At 46.3% G+C, this 19,170-nt stretch overlaps 1 protein-coding gene across 1 annotated transcript; it reads right to left on the minus strand.

Annotated features, from left to right (window-relative positions):
• Positions 1-3,169: 3,169 nt before the first annotated feature.
• Positions 3,170-18,914, minus strand: papss1 (3'-phosphoadenosine 5'-phosphosulfate synthase 1). The gene is made up of 12 exons (XM_027032707.2): positions 18,756-18,914; positions 17,521-17,635; positions 16,677-16,912; positions 16,279-16,417; positions 15,789-15,907; positions 14,947-15,060; positions 14,470-14,581; positions 12,817-13,022; positions 10,712-10,847; positions 10,030-10,298; positions 8,364-8,593; positions 3,170-4,660 (listed from the first exon to the last, which is right to left on the minus strand). The coding sequence occupies exons 1-12, from the start codon at positions 18,813-18,815 to the stop codon at positions 4,522-4,524; spliced, it is 1,875 nt and encodes a 624-aa protein (XP_026888508.2). The 5' UTR covers positions 18,816-18,914; the 3' UTR covers positions 3,170-4,521.
• Positions 18,915-19,170: the final 256 nt, after the last annotated feature.

Raw genomic sequence — 19,170 nt, forward strand, 5'->3', positions numbered from 1 at the left:
GCATACTTGCTTCAGTATTGTTTTTGGCTACTATTCAGCCTAACAGGTACATTAGTTGCATTAGTTACTATAGTTAAAGAATTGTAGTTGCACAGTTTGGGGTTAAACTACAGAGTTGGTACCAGGAGTCTCACTCATAAGATTTGCTGCTAAATCCATTAAAAAGAAAACAGCAGCGTTAAAAAAAACCCTGAATTAATGCTGACAGTCACTTTTGCATTTACTGTACTGTAGTTGTTACAGTAAAGTATGTGCTGCAATTTTTAAAAACTTGTAAACAACACAGCATCTGGCTTTGAAACAGTAGATGAGAGGAACCACCATGCACTGTTAAAGAGGGGGGGGGGGGGAACAACCCTCAAGCAATGCTCATGTAAGATTTAGTAGCCAAGATTCATTTAATCTCAGATAAGGCAACTGAATCCCACTCATGGAGACCTGACACTATGCAGCGTGTTTTCAGACCTAATGAACACACCTGACTCAAGTGATCACAACTCTCAGGAGGGTCTAAAGATTACAGCCAGTAAGGGTTGGACCTGAGCTCTTCAGAGTGCTACATCCCCCAGCAGGATCGCTGGGTGCCCAGGGGATCTCCACTCAGCAGAGAGCTCCAGGCTGGCATCTGGCTGGCAGCCAGCCACAGACAGCCTGTGTGTGCAGCCTTCAAGCAGAAGGCAGTGAGCTGGAGCATTGGCCCTATGTGGTGCAGCTCGAGACATTGCGAGGCACACACTCGACAGGGGCCAAAGGGGGGATCACGAAAGGCTGACTGTCAGCTACACTCCCCCGTAATAAGAACAGGGGATTTGTACATCTTGGGTCCCAGGCACATCGTGAAACAGATGCTTGGCTTTGATGTGCACAGGCCAAGCTGCAGTTTTTGATGTATGATACCCTTCTATCCGTGTGATCTCTTTATATAGCCCCCTTTCCATAAAGGTGATGCCCCATCTCTCTCTCGCTCTCTGGAGCCTCAGCTCACTCTGATATGCAACACCTAAGAATGTGAGAGATTAAAGGTAGTGCATGCTAGCGATTGTGACAGTTTGTGAGGTCGGCCTTGGGTGTCAGTTCCCTGGCACAGAAGCAATGGTTTGAAGACAAGAGACTGATATGAGGATATCACTGCACATGTTCAATCCATGGTTGTGTAATCTGTGTTAAAATACCAGCACTGACTCGACAGTCACATGGTGCCGATCTTCATCTGTGAGGCAAAGCAGGCATGGGATGAGCCTTCATTTAATACTGAATGACAATGGCAGGTCACTGTCTTCTTTCAAGATGTGGCGTTAAAGTTCAGCTTTGACTTTGCCCTGCACATAAAGTGATGGACACTGCTGTATTGTCTTTTTACAGGAGAGCTGTTTTAAAGGATGGCTTTGAATCAAAGCAAAAACAGATGGTGAGGAAAAGGAGCTAAAAGCAGATGGAGGTCGTGCACTTGAGAACCCGCCCGTCACAGAGGCACATGAGGTCACACCATGTACCACACATGGGTAATGGTGCATGTACTGGCTACACAAAATAGATAAGGTGACAGTTCTTATCCAACATGAATAAGACTCACTCAACCAGTGCAGCAATACACAGATGTGTGTGTGTAATTCTGAATACAGTCTGCATTAGGCAACTATGAACACAAATACACTGATTTCATCATTTGTTTGCCCAAACCAGTAAACAAAGATACTGTCAAAAAAGGTTTATAAAGATCCTTAAGTCCAAAATATTGCTAATAATTATGCTATAAAAATCATAAGTAATAATTCCACACTGACTATCTGGGCTTTGGAGTCAGTCCAATACCTCTGAATAATAAAATTCCCTTCCAAATGACCCATAACTGTGTGGGTGGTATTTTAAGGAATTACAATATGATAACCTGTTCTACTTTGCTAACCATCAAAGGCAAACAGCTGTAAGGCTCATACAGCCCTGTGTTGACAGGGCAGTTATCTTATTATGAACTAATATTTACCCAGCAACCAGAGCTTCTCTATCACCTTCCAAATGACATCAATCAGATCAGAAACCAGGAGTGTTTACTGTTTCAATGCGACTTAATGGTTTTGGGTTTAAGATAGTTTGCCTTTTCAACACAGTGGAGAGCCCAGGGCAAAGCGATAGAGCCCAATTCCACTAAAGTGTAAAAAAATACACCGGTATCCACATTTCAGAGAAAGGTTTGGGGCAACACTGAGTCATTAAAGGAACCAACTAAAAATGAAACCTGACTGAGACACTTTCAGTGAGTCAGAGGTGATCATACATTACAAACACTGGCAGGCTTTTCCTTGGAGCACAATGCATCGTTAAGATCCTGTGTATCACTTCACTTCAAGACAACAGCACATTCCTCTGCCATAGTGTCAGTGTACCTGGAAATATAGAGGACCCAGTGGAAATCAGACAGCCCTGAAGAACAGTGTCAGCCTGAGATCCAGGATGGAAAGGACTGGAAACTAATGGCAGAAGCTTCGGTACATATGCCAGCTTCCCACATAACGCACCCCTTCACTTTTCAATGGAATGTTCGACTGCTTTTTGAAGTTCCATTAAGGTCTGCGCTTGATTGCCACCAGGGACTGAAAAAGATCTGACCAAGAAAGGACAGAAAAAGGGAAAAGTAATAAAAAGGAAAGCAGAAGAGGACGACGGCGGGTTTGGACGTTACGTCCGAGCCAGTGAACCAGGGAGAGGCGGGGCCATCCCCACCACTTCTGCTTTCACAAGATCTGGGCTGCATCTGGGATCCAGCTGCGTTAGAATGCGCGCGTGTGTGTGTGTGGAAGGCTGCAGCAGTGTCTGCTCTGTCCAATACACACATTACTGAGCCTGAGCTCCTCCTGTGATTGGGTGCAGCCCTGGTGGACATTGCAGGCTCTGGGACTGGAGAAAAATTAAAAGTCGCACGTTTGCCACTCCTGTGCACATTTCTGCACCTGGAAGTCTCAGGGAATGGGAGCATGTGTATAACAAACAACAACAAAACATGGGAATCTGATGAAAAGCAATCCAAAAATGATTTGCTCAAGTCAAAGAAATGAATGTCTTACATGCCTTGAGCTTGCATTGCCAGCAATAAAAGTCAAGTCTGCAAAGAGAGTAATTAATCAGGATGTCATTTTCCGGTATGAAACAAAACATGTTGCCATTGCAATGGTTATCGGAATGGTTCATCAGAACGGTTTATTGGAGACAATGTAGCAACAAATGATAAAAGCACAAAAATGACAACTTAGAAACCAAATACCTAACCTACACACACTGACTAACCTCTCAAAACACTTCAATAAAGACTTGAGTATTCAAAATAACCCACATGACATGATCTATGGTTTAACCAGGAATAACACCAGTGTGTCAAAACTCTATACACAAGCCAAATAAAAAGAATTAAAAACTGCACTTATTTAACAGATAAATGTAACAGGCTGATCTGTAATGTAACAGATCTGTAATATTGGTAATCTGGGTAAAGATTTGTTGGTCATCTGAATTGAGCTGATGGACCTCAAGGTTTGAGTTCAGATCATTAGACACACTTCCACTCCACTTAGGCTTGGACCACACAGAGAAAGGTTTGGTACTCCCATGATGCAAGGGACACACAGGTACTGATCTGAGGTTTGAATGATGGGCAACCAGCTGTCCAAGTCCAGGCACATGTCTCAGCCTGGTTTGTCCAACCCTTTCATACGTTTTGTAATTAAGGCAACTTGGCCCAATTTCAAGAAACGATATTAAAGGGCATCCTATTAGCAATCACTTTTGGCTGACTGATTTTCTTCTAAACATTTGATAGTCATTTCTTACTAGCTAGAAGAGACTAATGTTTCTTACTGTGGTTATAACGAAATGCTGACTCAGATTTAAAAATACAAAAAAAAATTAAAAGATAGACTTCTTATAACAGCAGTAAATTTAGTCACAGTATTTGTGAAAATTAGGGAGATTTGTGACAAGTCACAGTACAATGATAAAATGCATTGGTTGACAGTGTGACAGCATAGTTAGAATTACTGACAGGTTTAATTCTCTTTGGCAGGTCTCCTCTCCTTCAGCAAGTGCTCGTCCTGGCTGCAGCGTTAAACAGCCTGAGCAGGACAGACAACCCACCAGGGCCAAGATGCCCTGCACTATGCTGCGGCTAAACCACTTTTAAAACTTGATATAAATTTGCCTCTTGGAATCAACTTGAGTTAAAAATACAGTACATAAGCAACCTCTCAAGACTGAAAAGTTCAAAGAGAGACACTAACTATGAGCCAGAGGTGTACGCGTTACAAAACAAGACAATTCCATACACAACTTGCAGCAAAACTGATTTTTTTGTATGTTTTTTTTTTTATTTTAGCATCATTATTTATTTCAGCCGAGTGGTCCCAGTTTCAACCACTGTCTCTTCACCCACTTGCTGTTCCTCTTGGGGCTTTTTTTGTTTGTTTGTTTTTTCTTTGTTGCTTTACCGGAACCCAAACATCCGCCAGCCAAGCTCCTCCTCCGCGCCGTGCCTTACTCCTTCTCCAGAGACTTGTAATACTCCTTAAGCACCGCCCAGGCTTTGGGCGCCATGAAGCCGTCCGGAGGGTTCTGGCCCTCTCTGGCCATCTTCCTCATGCGCGTGCCTGAGATGAAGTCGTAGTCCTGGTGGCTGGGAAAAAAAAAAAAAAAAAAAAAGAAGACACACCAGAGCAGAGGGACACCGTGAGAAGGCATCAGTGAACAGAGAGAGATGAAGCCTGGTGCCTGCTGGAACTGGGTCACAGTTCACACTTAAAAAACTAAAGTCATTTCCATTTGTCTCAGGGCCTAAGGGTGGGAAACCGAGGTGAGCTCATGGTGTTTGCTGCAGTTAACCTGACCATGGAGAGGCCTACTAAATACATGGCAAGGTTGACATATTCTCACTCAAGATCTGTACCCAGCCATCCATACATCCAGCACTTCAAGCAGTAGTCGTTACATTTCCAAACTTCCTGACTCATCTTGGTACATTAAAATACAAAAATAATGTAAACAATCACTATACGAGTTCACAGAGAAAAATCCACAATAAAAGGAATTCAATAAATTGGTAAATAAAAACAGAACAGAAACTCTGTTCCTGAATCGGGACTGGACAGGACACTGGTTTTGGAGGGAATCGGTGAAAGCGCAGAGCAAGATGACGATAATGGAACACTGCTCAGAGACGATGCCAAAGACACCGCGACAAATGTAATCTACTCCGTTATACAGAAACTCTCTGCTGCACAGATTCCCATTTAAACAAACAGCATCACAGATAAAGGGAGGCTCTACTAAAGAGATTGATGTGATAAACACGGCTAATTCTAAACCCAAACCACAATCAGACAGTCTAAATACAATCTCTCACGGCACCTCGACTGTGCTGGAAAAGTTAACATTTGTACGAGATGAGATTTTTCAATTTGGACAAAGCCTTTAAGAAAATAAATCCAACGTGTGCCTTCATTTTCATCCCCAGAGACGTCAGAAGCCTCCGTGCCCTCTGTACAGTCATTTTTTATAAAATGTGGGATCATTTTCTTGCTGTTCTTCTCTGATGTGGTTTGTACACACAAGTGAAGCATTTCATATGGGGAAACATGTCAAACATTTACATCCACCAAGGGGAGAAAAAGTGATCTGGACACAGGCCTCCATCTGTCTACATGGCTGGGGTCTGGACACGCACGGCCTCCATCTGTCTACATGGCTGGGGTCTGGCTGTCACCGACACCTTTGGACGCAATGCTTTGAATATGAATATAAAATTATATATATTATATATATATATATATATATATAAAAAACACAACACACACAACAAAGTGACTAAACTCCTGTCTTACACTGTACCCCCTGCCCCCAAGCTATACTGCAAAAAGAGAAAAGAATACAAACATGACATTTCTGCATCTTGTAAACATTTCCATGTTTAGTTCCCACTTATACTTCAGACACTGCTTGTTGGACCTTGTCTGCCATCAAGATAAGTGTGAAAACCTGTTTGATTTCCCAGTAGCCATGAAGCTTTCAGACAAAGCAGACACCTTTTCTCATTCATTTAACACCACGCAGTGCGGTTTCCTCTTTTTCTTGCGACATGTGCCGTCCCCACCCGTTATCTACATCTGCCGATAATCACGTGCCTCCCAGACCAGAATGGTGGAGGCTCACGCCTGCTTTCTCTGGACACATGCTGCTAATCCCTGCAGTTTTACAAGCTACTGCTCACAACCACAGAGGAGCTGAGCGTGTGAGCTCTTGCTGCCCAGTCTGTCCACACACACGGCAATGCTCTCTGCTGGGAGGGAGCTGCTAAACCATTTTCTCAGTCTTGATTACCTGGTTCAGGTGTGAAATGTTGGTAAAGAGCTAAAATAAAAAGACACAGCTATAAACACAAAAAAAAAAAAAAAAAAGAGTACGTCACAAAACCCAGGACAGACAGCGCTCTACCAAGTAGCAAATGTGGACTGACAAGGAGACAAAACATTAGGAAAGTGAATTACTGAATATGACACATGGTAATATGAGTGATAAGAGTCAGTTACCAGGCATGGAATGAAAAATAAAATATATAAAGTCAAATATTTGAAAATGGCTAGTATGCTTGTGCCAGGGTCTGGGGAAGGGTTAGACGGCATATACTCTACCTCAGATGAGAGCGGTTAATATGCGGTCAAAGGAAAAACAGCTTGGCCTGATTTGAGCCGTTCCACTTTTAGGGAGATCGCTGGCAATTAAGCTCAGCATCCATACTGGTCTCCGTGCTCCAGAAGCAGACGGAACGCCATAAATTTGCAAAGGCGCCAAGTGGAGCCCTTTGAAATTCAGATGGAGCGCTAGACTCTCGCGCTACTCCCCAATCACTCTTTCGCTCCAAGATGGGGGAGGGGAGGGGGCATGCCAAAGACGCGCAGGGCCCGACAGCTTTTGAATCAACACCAAATCCATCTTCTTCACACGCTAGACTCATCTCTGCGGCGGATTAAACACACGAGTGCGTGTTGTTTCAGACAGCCTGGCAGGTCTCACTGCAGGTTTTGTGGTTGTGCTCGTTTAGGGGTGATAAATAGCATGATCTTCCTCACTGTGGCAGCATGCTAGAAGCAGAAATTGGAGCACGATATGAGAATAGACAAACAACCTCAAAATACCTGCACTCAAAATAAGCACAACTTTAATTTAGGTACTATGCATGAACACTGGCACTGAACGCGCTCTTATTTCTTAATTATGTCTTCATTAAACACAAAAACAGTCGAGTAAACATTCTTGCTTTACTGCAACGTCAAATAAAGGGCACAGAATGCTCAATGGACATATTTATCCGAGTACTGGCTGGACAACGATGTCTTTCTGACTGTTCTGTCAGAACATCTACATGACTAGACATTCCGGAGCAGTGTACAACAAACATCAAAGGGGGGAGAGAGAGAGAGAGAGAGACACTGAAAGAAGAGTCTTGTGTTTCCGACCAAGGTGCAGATGAGATGGATCCTAATTAACACTTGAGCCTACACAATAATCAAGCTCAATTATGAACCAAAAAACAAAACAAAACAAAAAAAACCACCACACACACCAAGTTCCTGTTGGCCTACACAGAGAGGGAACAATCACACCGGGACAGGCTTCAGCGAGCGTGCTCACGTCACATATGGTGAGGAAACACTGCGACCGACAGTGAAGGGAATTATTAATGAGGAGAGCGCAGCCCAGCGTTCGCTCCTTGCCGGCCGCGGCTCTCCTACACAGTTGCGTAATTAGCTGTGGTTGGCTAGGAGTTCCAAGGCCCTTCAGCGCACAGGGAAAGCCACAGGATTTCGTAAAAATGCCCCAGAAACCGAAAACACTTCCTGTTGCTCTTGGCTTTACCATTTGCCGTAGATAACAACAGGGCAGGCACGACACGCGTGGAAGTTGAGGGAGTGATCGTTTCCAAGCGTCCAGGAGAACACACGTAAGTGTTTACAGACTGGGCGAGTTCCCACCACCGCTGGCCTGTGCAGACCAACTGTTCTCCCGAGACGCAATGGGACTTTTACAAACCTCCCCTGATATCACTTACTGAAACAAAAATGCATAAAGTGAACAATTACATCCATGTGCTTTGACGAAGAGACTCAGTTAAAAGACTTAGAACCCTCAGAGCGCTTTTTTTATGATGGCAGATTTAACCTCAGTGTCCCATTACGTTCATACTGAAAGATGGAACATCCTGGACATAATGGTAGCATCTGCCAATAAATCCCAATGAAGGACACCAGAAGAGGGAGGGCGGGCAGTACCAAGTCTTAAGTTGGGAGGGGGTGGGTTTAAAAGAAGAAAAGAGAAGAACTTACTTTTTGGGGTCATAGAAGTCCATGGCCTTCTTAACCTTGTTGTAGGCTGCCACTTTGAAAGGTACCACCTCCAGGGAAATGAGTCCGGGAGCCATGCTGAGCACTTTGGCTCCGTGACTGGGCTCATACAGGTCTGTACCCGTAGCTGGGTGGGGCATGCCGGCTGGGTCTCGGCCCACGATGTAAAAATTTACTCCTGCAACCATGCGAGCTCGGCAATGCCACTGCACCTGTGGACAGGACGACATTACCAGCAGTTATCTTGTACCAACATCATCTCACACCGGAAAGTTTATTTTTAATATTCTCTTTAACCAACACTGGTCTCTTTGCTCTCCTTGAGCCTGTATCACCAATATCATAGCTGAACAAAGTGGAAAAAATGCAGGGGGGGGGGGGGTTGGGATGTACACAATAATCACAAACTACTATTCTGAGCAAGTCAACAAAAACGTTCACACCTCAGCACCCGCTTGCTGTCGCTTTCATCAAAAAATCCCACTACCTTAAAACTAAAGCTTCCCACCCTTGTTTGGTTCTGAATGTGCTCACACTCACTGCTGAAACACTCAATGCATCCAACAACAGCAGGTTCCTGTGACGTGCTGCTTAAGGAACCAACAGCTTCCTTTCCAAACATTTAATGTGATTTTACCAGACATAATGAAGTTAGCACTCAAACGTCTGCAGTCATCTGAATACTGTTAAGGCGCCAGAATCACACCAGAATCAGAGCCCAGGTTGAGCGGCCAAGCTGATTTTTAAAGAACCAGCTGAGAGGACGAAAACTGCTGAATCGTGCTCATTCTGACAAAGGGAAATGCTTGTATGCGCAGGCTATGGCCAGACTGGAAGAGGCAGAAACATGCACTGCCCTCTGACCCTCTGTCTGCAAAGAGGAGGAGATTGTCCTCCGTTTCCTCCTCGCAGCTTGCGGAGCCTAATAACTTCTTCCTGTGGGCTGCTTTGGAGCTCCAGAACTCCGTCTGCTCCCAATAAATCCTTAATGTCCCTCGCCAAATGATTAAAGGACAGCAGACTTCAAAACAGATAGAGTACGTTCCATCAGTGACAATTTGTGTCTCCCGGTCCCTGAGCGGGGCGTGCGCGGGCAGTGCGTCCCAGGCCCAAGCTGGTTGTGTTTAAGGCAGCAGGAGAGGCATAAATCACGCGGGACCTGGTCAGCTAAGAGGCGCGCGGGTGCGGGACGATCCCGTCCCGGCTGTCTGCAGCTCGGGCCAGCTGCTCTACTCGAGTGCTGCGCTCTCGGCCGGACGACGCCACAGAGAGAGTGACGGTGAACAGCAGCCCAGCTCACAGGCTTGCGCTGGTGGGGGGGGGGTTTGAGAAAGAACACATGTGCTGGAAATGCTACGTTGCAACAAAAGCACACACACACACAAAATCCTGAAGTCTTACTACCAAGAACACCTCAGCACAGTAAAGGTACTAGCTAGTCCCCCCCCCCCCCCATTGTCAAGCACACTGGCATTTCTGGATGGAGGCTTAGTTGAACTGAACTGCTCATATACCAATTTCCAGATACAATCTCATCCCAATCAACGACTGTGGGGTCTGGCGGTGGGGGTGCGACGAAACCAAAGTCTGAAGCCAGCCGTAACCCCAGGCGAGATGAGCCCCTGGGCCACCCCAATGCTGCCCTCACCTCAGTGGGGCCGGCGTACATCATGGGCGAGGGGAAGATGGCCACGATGGTGGAGGCAGGCTCTAGCACACCCTCCTCCAGCACGGCGGCGTGCTGACGCATGCGCCAGCCCAGCGGCACATCGTCATCCTTGGTCCAGCCGCCCAGCGGGTGCAGCAGCAGCACGGGGCGGCGGTAGCCCCGCTCCACCAGGCGCCGCTGCGTGTCCTGCATCAGCAACGCATGCCCGTTGTGGACGGGGTTCCGCAGCTGGAATGCAAACACGGCGTCTGATGGGCGAGGAGGGAGTGAGAGAGGAACCGGAGAGGAAGAAAGAAAGAAGTGAAATTCTGGATCAAAAGTTGCTATGATCTTTACAGCATAAGACACATGTGAAACATCTCACAGAAAGCCTAGAACCCACTCAGGACTCTTACTGCGAGATCCCCCACTAGAGGGTCGCTATTAGGATTCATGTCAAAATAAGGCTTTGTATTGGTGACAGTATCCTTGTTTCTGTCAAGACCTTTGAATAACGGAGCTGCAGTTATGGTCAAACGAAAAACAAATCAAGTCAGCTTTCAAGCTTTTTGTTAAGTAACCCGCACAAAACATTTTTACTGATACAAAAAAAGAAACCATGCCCAATAAAAACACAACAAGGAAGTAGGCATTATGGGTAAAGAGTGCTCCTTTGTGGTACCTGCATTCAGCTCTTTGAACTTGTGTCGGAGCTCCGTGGGGGAGAGACGGTACGCATCCAGACCATCATTCCAGTAGATTCGCTCCAAAACCTGCAAGTCCCCTCCCACCAGCCAGTCGCCACTCTCCATTACCATCTACACACACACACACACACACACACACACACACACACTTAACAGGACAGACTGCCAGGACAACCAAATAAGTTTCCATAGTTGTATAGTGATGTGAAACAGGTCTTACACACCAAGCAGCTTTAAATCTAATGCAGAAGTCTTTAAATGCTGTGTGGTAGACAGAGGGGAAAAGGCAACAATCCAAAGTTAAAAAAAATCAGGACGACGTAGGTAATCTGGATTATGGTCAGGAGATCTCGCCGTTTTGGCTGTGGCGCTAAAACAGTAGCAGCTGCTTGGGTAGTTAAGGACCAGAGCAGGAGTCAAACTGGTAGTTAACGACCAGAGCAAGAGTCAAACATGCCTGAATCGTGCACTTCTTGCTGTCCCAGTGCATCTGTGCAGCATGAGCAGTACTAGTCCAGGCCAGTACTGGCAGGTTAAGACCAGTAACAGAAGAAGGAAACAGGGACGCATATTAGCAGGCACACCCCCGTGGCAGCTCACGGTTCACCCTTGGCACCGTCTCCCCACAGACAAGACCTCTGGATGGGAACGGTTGGGAGCACTGCCGTTCCACCATGGGGAAGGCAGACGAGCAAGCTGCAAGGAAGCAAACAGGAAAACTGGATTTTCCGCCTTGAGATTAAATCCAGGTCGCCTGTCCCAGCCGGCGCTGACGGACACACTTCTGCTCACACTTCTGGCTATAAAAACAGGCGGCACTGTAACTGCAGCAAGCTGCAGACACGAAAGGTCACAGCTGAGCGCTGTCCAACACAGCCACACCACAGCACAGAAGCACCTCTTCAGACCACAGCATCAAGCTCAGATAAGATGGGGAGATAAAATGTACAATTAAGACAGTCAAACGTTCAGTCTACGCTGTACCAGTACACTTTAAAAAGATATGAAGAAGAAGATTAAGTCCTCTCTAGACCCACACCTAAAAGACCAGCATCCAGCTGACGTTAGGGCGGACATCACTGCAGCTCGGTGAACCGTCAGAGTACCTGAGCCCCTCAGCCAAGCTCACAGATGGAAACAATCGCTCTGTATTTACGCTGAAATATTTGGAAGAGTAAGGTGAGAGGGAAGGAGAGGTGAAGAAAGAGGAATAAAGAGAGAGAGAGGGACAGAAGCCTAGCCAAGCACTGTACAAACAATGCTGAGCTACAAATCCAACCAGAACAGATGTGTGAAAATGGAGGAGGTAAGGGATGAAAGGATTATGAGAGAGAGAGGAAAAAAAAGAAAGAAAGAGAGCATGTGTCATTTATCTAAATGGAAAAGACTAGATAATGATCACAGCATGAAGCCCTTCACAGCAAATAGAGTGGAAAATGACAGCACAGCGAGAGAGAGACTCCTAAGCTGGCAATGACACTTTTAAAAACAGTTAAGACCACTAATGCCGAGCGCCAGTCACCCTCAGACCCCCCGTGTGAGCTGAGCTTTGCTTCTTCATTCTGCCACACAGGGTGTGTGTGAGGGACTTGTCGCGTGACTTGAACGTGGGAGCTGAGGGCATGCGTGTGCTGACGTAGCTCTTCCTGTAGGTGGTGTCTGGATCCTGGAACACTTCTTTCCCTGGACGAACCAGAGCTCCATAATGACGTCCAGATCCACTACTGGCTCACTATGGAGTGTGAAGATGCAACTGGTCTCCAAAACAGCCTGGCACTTTTATCCAAAGCCCCTAACAATTATGACAACTTGAGTAATTGAGGGTTGAGGGTCTTGTTCAGGGGCCAGACAGTGGTGGGACATGAACTGACAGCCTTCTGATTATTAGACCAGTACCTTAACTGCTGACCCACTGCCCTGGGTTTACTCTGGTACCCAGGTCATGTGCTGTGTTTTAGGACGTCCAGCCTGCAGTGACCAGCCATCTGCTCCCTGTGAAGCCCTCTGAGCTCGCATAGCCTGACCAGTCGCTCCATGTCCAGGTGGTGCAGGTGCAGCTGTGGGTGGAGGCATCTCTGACCTTGATGTAGGGGTGCTCCCTGCAGGTGGTGCCCCACTGCCTCGCACAACGCTCTTCCTTGCGATGTTCGTAGAACTCTGGGTTCCGCAGGATGGCCACCCGCTGGCCTCCGTAGGCCAACGCCAACGCCGTGCAGCCGTCTAGACGCGCCTTGTCTGCGGTCGAGACGGGCAGGACCACCGGCACAGACATGTTAATAACCCCTCCTGCGGGCAGAGGACAAAAGGTCAAACACACGGACCATAGATCAGTGGCTGGCAGCAGGCTTTGTGGACAAAGGACACACAAAGCCGAGAGGTTAAGGCAGGTACGGTTACAGGGGGAGGTGAGGCGGATGCACTCTGGGACCGGAGGGGAGGCCTGTGGGAGCCCTCACGAAGAGCCGGAGTGCTGAGGTCGGCATCTGGCATATCGATTGGCTCCTGCTTTTCAATACCCTGCTCGGACTTTCCCCTCCTGCTCAAACCAGCTGGTTCCCATAAGACATTAAAACCCACGCGGAGCATCAGTGCCCAATACCCTGGGTCATGCTGCCAGCTCAGGCAGGGATGGGCAAAAAGACACAGACCACATACCGCTCAACTGGACCAAGACAGAGACTCCATAAACAGGAAAAGAGACTGATAAATAGTGAGGGAAAAGAGAAGTTTCTCCAAGTTTCCTTTCAACACTAAGAAATTAAATTAGCAAAATATTATTATAGTGTATGGGTTGATGTAGAATACCTCTTACCAGCTGGGCATAACAAAAAGCAACGGTCTGGCTCTCAAATTCGTATGTGGAAATCATAACCCTTCTTAAAAGTTACTTATATTAAAAGATGAGCGCGCGCTTGTGTGCGCGCGTGCATTGCTTGGCTATACAACAGACAGCGGACAGGTCACTTATGGAGCAGTAAAACCAAATTGACATTTTTTTGGACAGTCAAAGGTGAGGTAGGAAATTGCTGTAGTTACACAGCTCCGTAAATGACAGGAGCAGGTTAGGAGCTCCAGAGCTCCTCGGCACACTGTGGTTCCCGTGATCAGAAAGCCTCTTCGCTTCCGTTAGAGCCAGCGCAATTCCACACCACTCCGAGATCCCCTGGCCAGTTAGATCAACGTGACAAGCCTCGGGCTAAGAACCTGAGACTGTGTTTCTAGCCCCAATCCACTTTAATATTCCATTTAATACAATTTGCCCAGAATAACACTATTCCGTGAGCTTTTGCACACAACAATCTCAGAGCAAAGACGCAAAGTGCTGAGCACGCAACGCTTACCAACAGCACCCTCTGCTGCTGCAGTTTAGTCACAGAGCCATGGTCTTACTTGAAGTTGAGCTTTGGTTAGGCCAAAGCAAAGCTGTGCTTAGACTGGCGAGTACAACTCGGGACCAGAGCACGTGGCAGAAACACTGCAGCACAAGTTCTGCAGTCTGGGACAGTGTTAATCATTCTCACTGTTGGAGACAGCACTGAAAAAAATCAGACTCCAACACCTTACAACAAACTGCATGCTAAAATACGACATTTACACTCATTTCGGAGTGATTTAGATCAGTTCGATGCCACAACCTTGCTGTCGATGGTTCCTCTGGCTCTACCAGGTGACCCGCTGTAGACATGGACAGCTGGCAGTGTTCTCTGTAGCTAAAGTGATTCATAAGGCTCACCGTCCAGCAGGCAGTCGAAATGCAGACACTGCAGGTACTCCCGCTCTCTCATAAAGCCATTGAGTGGCGTGGCCCAACCCTCAGCCAGCACCTGGACCCACTGCATGTCCACCTGAAAGGTAAGGAATCAAAATGCAGCACTTCAAACACCACAGCCTGCCATGAGACTAGCCTACAGCACAATCATGAACACAGGACCTCAAACAGAACACCAGTGCAAGCACTAAAGGGGAGTTTATATTCCACAGCCTATCGCCAGACAACTATGAAGATCACAGTCCGCTTCGAGATCCAGCAGCGCACACACTGGCTTAGCACATCTGCTATGCACCCTCCGCTGTCCAACACAAGCTGTTTCCAGTCAAGCAGCAGGGACTGATCAAATCAGCTGGCTTATTGTAAACCTTCACAGGGACCATAAATCTCAGAAAGCCTTCAGACTGCAGTCGTCTGCTTCTGCGTGGAACTCGAGGTTACCTTGCCAATTTCGACAGCAGGCAGGGTCTCCGCGTCCGCCTTGGCCAAGTCGAGCTTGTTCTCAGGCACATAAAGCTCCTTGACCTCATACGAAGCGTCAACAGGTACGATGTCCTAAAAGGAGAACTCATTTGAGTACTGGTAAAAGAGGTCATATTTCCTGTATACTTCTGTAACTTTACCAAACTACCACATCCAACAGCTGCTGACATAGATGACTGAAGACGGCTAGCATGACATCAGTACCATTACTAGCAACCGAATAACTTCACTAGGTGTCATACTGTTATTACAATAATTAGAAGTATCCCCATGTCCTCCAGTTCAAGCAACAGATCAAACACAGATGAAGAAAGCAAGTTTAAAAGGAAAAACCGCGACTTGGTATTTCAGGGCAGATATAAAGACAAATATCTCCCCCTAGTGGTCAAAGTGAAACCCTGCATGCCATATGCTTCTTGATGCTTCTCCTTTTACGAGGAGACTATATTAGTGTGAAAAGCTGAACTGGGACACAGCTCCGAATGACTGAGAGGTTGTCAACATTATAAAAATGTTGATCACTGCATAAACCTCTCAACCAGTTTTAGAAACGCATGACAGTGACTGAGTCTGATCGAGGAGAAAAGAAACAGGCATTAACTTTTTATGAGGCGATATTCTAACAGATAACCCTACCTTTGAGAACTCAGGGAAAGTGACAATGACATCACTCCTTGCGTTTTTAAAACTTCAATAGTTACTTCAATTTATTTATCCAACAACTGCTCAAACCTGGCCATGCCCAGTGCAACAGCGTATGGGGCGAGCCCTGTAACGGGGAAGTCCAGGCTGAAGCTCACCCTCTCCTGCAGGAGGTCCAGTAGCTGTTGGATGCATTCATTCACGCTGCACGAGTCTGTCTTCAGCACCAGCTCTGGTGACTCGGGCTTCTCGTACTCAGAGTCGATCCCTGTGAACCCTGCAGACCATGAGGGACACACAAGTTAGGCCAACTGCCCATAAGCCAGCCCAACGACGCTCGGTGGGGGGGGCTCAGGTTAATGGAACCATAGAGCGCTCATTCTGGAAGGTTGCGACCCATTTGAAGTCATTTCTAAAACACTGACAACCTTGTATTGATCAAGAAAAAAAAAAGAAAAGAAAAAAACACTTAAAACCAATTACACAGAGTGCTCATGCTTTTCCTCCGTTTCATGTCCAATCTGAGCAACTCAAGTCTTGTTTAAATCCATTAACTGGCTTGTAGAGTAAAAGGAGAAATGACAGCAGTCACACTGGAGAGCAAGTTGTGAAGCCCAGCAGCGCATGACAGGGTCTCCTGCACATCACCTCTGATCTCGCCGGCTCTAGCGCGCTTGTACAGGCCCTTCACGTCTCTCTGCTCACATACGTCCAGCGGTGCGTCCACAAACACCTCAAAGAAGGGCAGACCTGCTGCCTCGTGGATCTTCCTGGCATTCAGGCGGTCCTGTACAGGACAAGCACGGAAAAATGGAGCGAGATCTCCACAGGAGCAATGTAGCACAAAATTAGCAGCCAGGCTCCAAACGTTTGGTAAATGGAACTCAGAACAGAAAGCAGGCAAACGGGCCCCATGTTCCACTCGCTTGGCTTCACCTGTTTATGCATTTCAAATAGATTTTTGGGACACGATGTACAAAATTAGCACTCAGCCATTCATGTCAGCTCTCACACACACACACGCCTGCACACACACACACACTCACCCTGCTGTACGGTGAGATGAAGCTCGCGATGCACACCAGGCCGGCGTCAGCGAACAGCTTGGCCACCTCGGCAATGCGTCGGATGTTCTCCTCACGGTCTTCCGGACTGAAGCCCAGGTTCTTGTTCAGGCCCTGTCGGATATTGTCCCCATCCAATGTGTAGCACGGGATCCCGTGACACACCAGGTGCTCTTCCAGTGCCATGCTGACTGTCGTCTTCCCTGCGCCAGACAGGCCTGGGGAAGAGCACGGAGGAAGAGTCCACAACTGGCAGCTCCAGGAAAACGCAGAATGAATTGCTAATCGCCAAACGAGGCTGACTTACACTGTACTGATAAGAGCTGTCACACGCAAATGAACCATCATCAAGTCAGAGTTCGGTGGGCTTCACGTTTATTTTTAATGTATGCCATCAAGCATCCTAATCTCAGACATTCCAGATGAATGCGCTGAGAGCATTCAGCAAACAAATCGTCTTGATCAAAATTTATATTGCACATTGCAATATAAATGCAATAGTGCTTTACGTATATATCTGCCCTAGCAGACAGAGCACTTTGTCCACAGAGCATTCAAAGACACCCCAAACCCCACCTCACTGCCCTAAAGCACATCACATTCAGGAGTTGAATTAGAATAGGGAAAATGCTAAACATGGCTGTTCTGTAACCTTCCTGCACCATATCCAACATCAACACACACAAACCCTTCATCCATGGGCTTGTTTGGGTTAATTGTTTTTAAGTATAATTACTACGAGTGAGCCTGACACTTTGTAAGCCTGTTGAGAGTGGAGAGGTTAGTTAGAGGCAGTTTCTGGACATCCAAGGACAGACAGTAGTACCCGTAAGCCACACGGTGCAACCACGGAATCCTCCTCTCGTGCCGACGGCCTGCCCACGTTTGTTTCGGCTCACGTGATGGGCCTGATAGGTGACGTTGGTTGCCCTCTGCATCCCCTGGAAATGACATGATCATTCGGTAGCGTGTGAATGTTCTGCACATTCTCTTTCTCCTTTTCTTTCTCTAACTGATATTTCTATGAAGCAAACTGTAAAAGAGCAAAGGAAAGACTTCATGAAACAGTATTATGCAGGTGCAGATTTTAATCCCTTTATGCTCTTAAATGGATCAAAACCCAATATGCTGCCTCTTTGGAAAAAACAGGAACATGGCACACATTAAACAATTTTTTTAAAAAGGACAGATGCAAATATCAAATGTTTCTTTAGGACAACTCAAAAATAATTAACTTTTTTTCCTTTTTAAACCAATACTTGTATTTGTGTGAGATGGTTAAAAAAAAGGGGGGAAAGCGTATTTCTAAAAATAATAAAACCAGCGTTCACATTTTCTAAGTCGGTGCTGGCAAACTCAAGGCCGTAGTGTAGTGTTTTCCTTGTTTCAACACTTCAAGGCTTTGATAGCTAATGTACACACTGACTACAGTGTGGTAAACCAAAGACACTCACCCCTGATTAACACTAGCGAACAAGTACCAAGACCCTAGGGCTTGTTAACTCTTCCATTTTAACCCAGCTAATTCCAAGTATATTTTAATATTTTCCAAAATCACCTTTTCAGTCTAAACAAAATTTAAGGGCCAGCATTTAAAACTAAATTACAGCGTCAATGGTGAATTAGCATCTGAAGCTATTTTTACTCCCAAGTTATTATTTACGCCATATTTTTGCTGTTCAAGCATATTTATTTCTTGGCAAGATGATGCTGTTGTTTACAACCACTAAACTGATCAGTTCCCTAGCTAGCCAATTCTCTATGAACAACTGAAAACTATTTTTGATCCATCTGTGAAAAGACAACATCTTACACACGTTCAGTATTAACAAAAACAAACGAACGAACGAAAAAACAAAGAAACAATGATTACATGCGTCTGAACTTTTATCGATTCTTCAGTGTAGTTAGCTAGCTAGCTGCAAATCGTAGGAAATAAGAGCTAATACCTTAGCAGGGTAAACACATCGGCTACGATAGCTGGGCTAGCTACGTTAGCTAACCTGCACATTTATAGTTACCGTAACGCAACACAGCTAGGCAGCCAGCACAACTCCTCACCCAGTTTTCAGGCACGTTGCTCAGTTTCTGTTTCTTATGGGAGTTCCCAGACATGTCCATGTCTGTCAATTATGCGTCCTGCGACGGACTCACCACAGCTGAAACGAATATGAGCGCTAACGTCTCCGCTCTGACTGGATTCGGTTACCAGGGAGAACAGGAAGCGACGTCGGGTTTGCGGCCCTCGTCATAGGAAGTGGTGTTTTTTACCGCCACCCGGTGGATTCCACACCCTCAGTTACACAGCAGCAGGGTTTGTCTGTGTTGGAAGAAGTCACGTACCTCCTGTCTTAAATACCTGTATAAATCATCTCATTTTATAAAGTCATTTAGAATGACGCAAGGGTCAAACAAGACAAGGCGGGAAACGCTGTCAAAAACGACAAATAGTATATAGTCGAAGTTTGAACTGTAG

This window comes from Electrophorus electricus, chromosome 11 (assembly GCF_013358815.1).
Source record: "Electrophorus electricus isolate fEleEle1 chromosome 11, fEleEle1.pri, whole genome shotgun sequence".
Classification (NCBI taxonomy): domain Eukaryota; kingdom Metazoa; phylum Chordata; class Actinopteri; order Gymnotiformes; family Gymnotidae; genus Electrophorus; species Electrophorus electricus.

Bases quoted from the DNA above. Each gene is read 5' to 3' on its own strand.
- papss1 (XM_027032707.2), bottom strand. From the start codon at position 18,815: ATGGACATGTCTGGGAACTCCCATAAGAAACAGAAACTGAGCAACGTG. The intron at 15,908-16,278 runs GTGATGTGCAGG...CATGGTCTGCAG, and splicing joins TAGAGCCGGCGAGATCAGAG to GGTTCACAGGGATCGACTCT. The intron at 14,582-14,946 runs GTAACCTCGAGT...CTTACCTTTCAG, and splicing joins CTGCTGTCGAAATTGGCAAG to GTGGACATGCAGTGGGTCCA.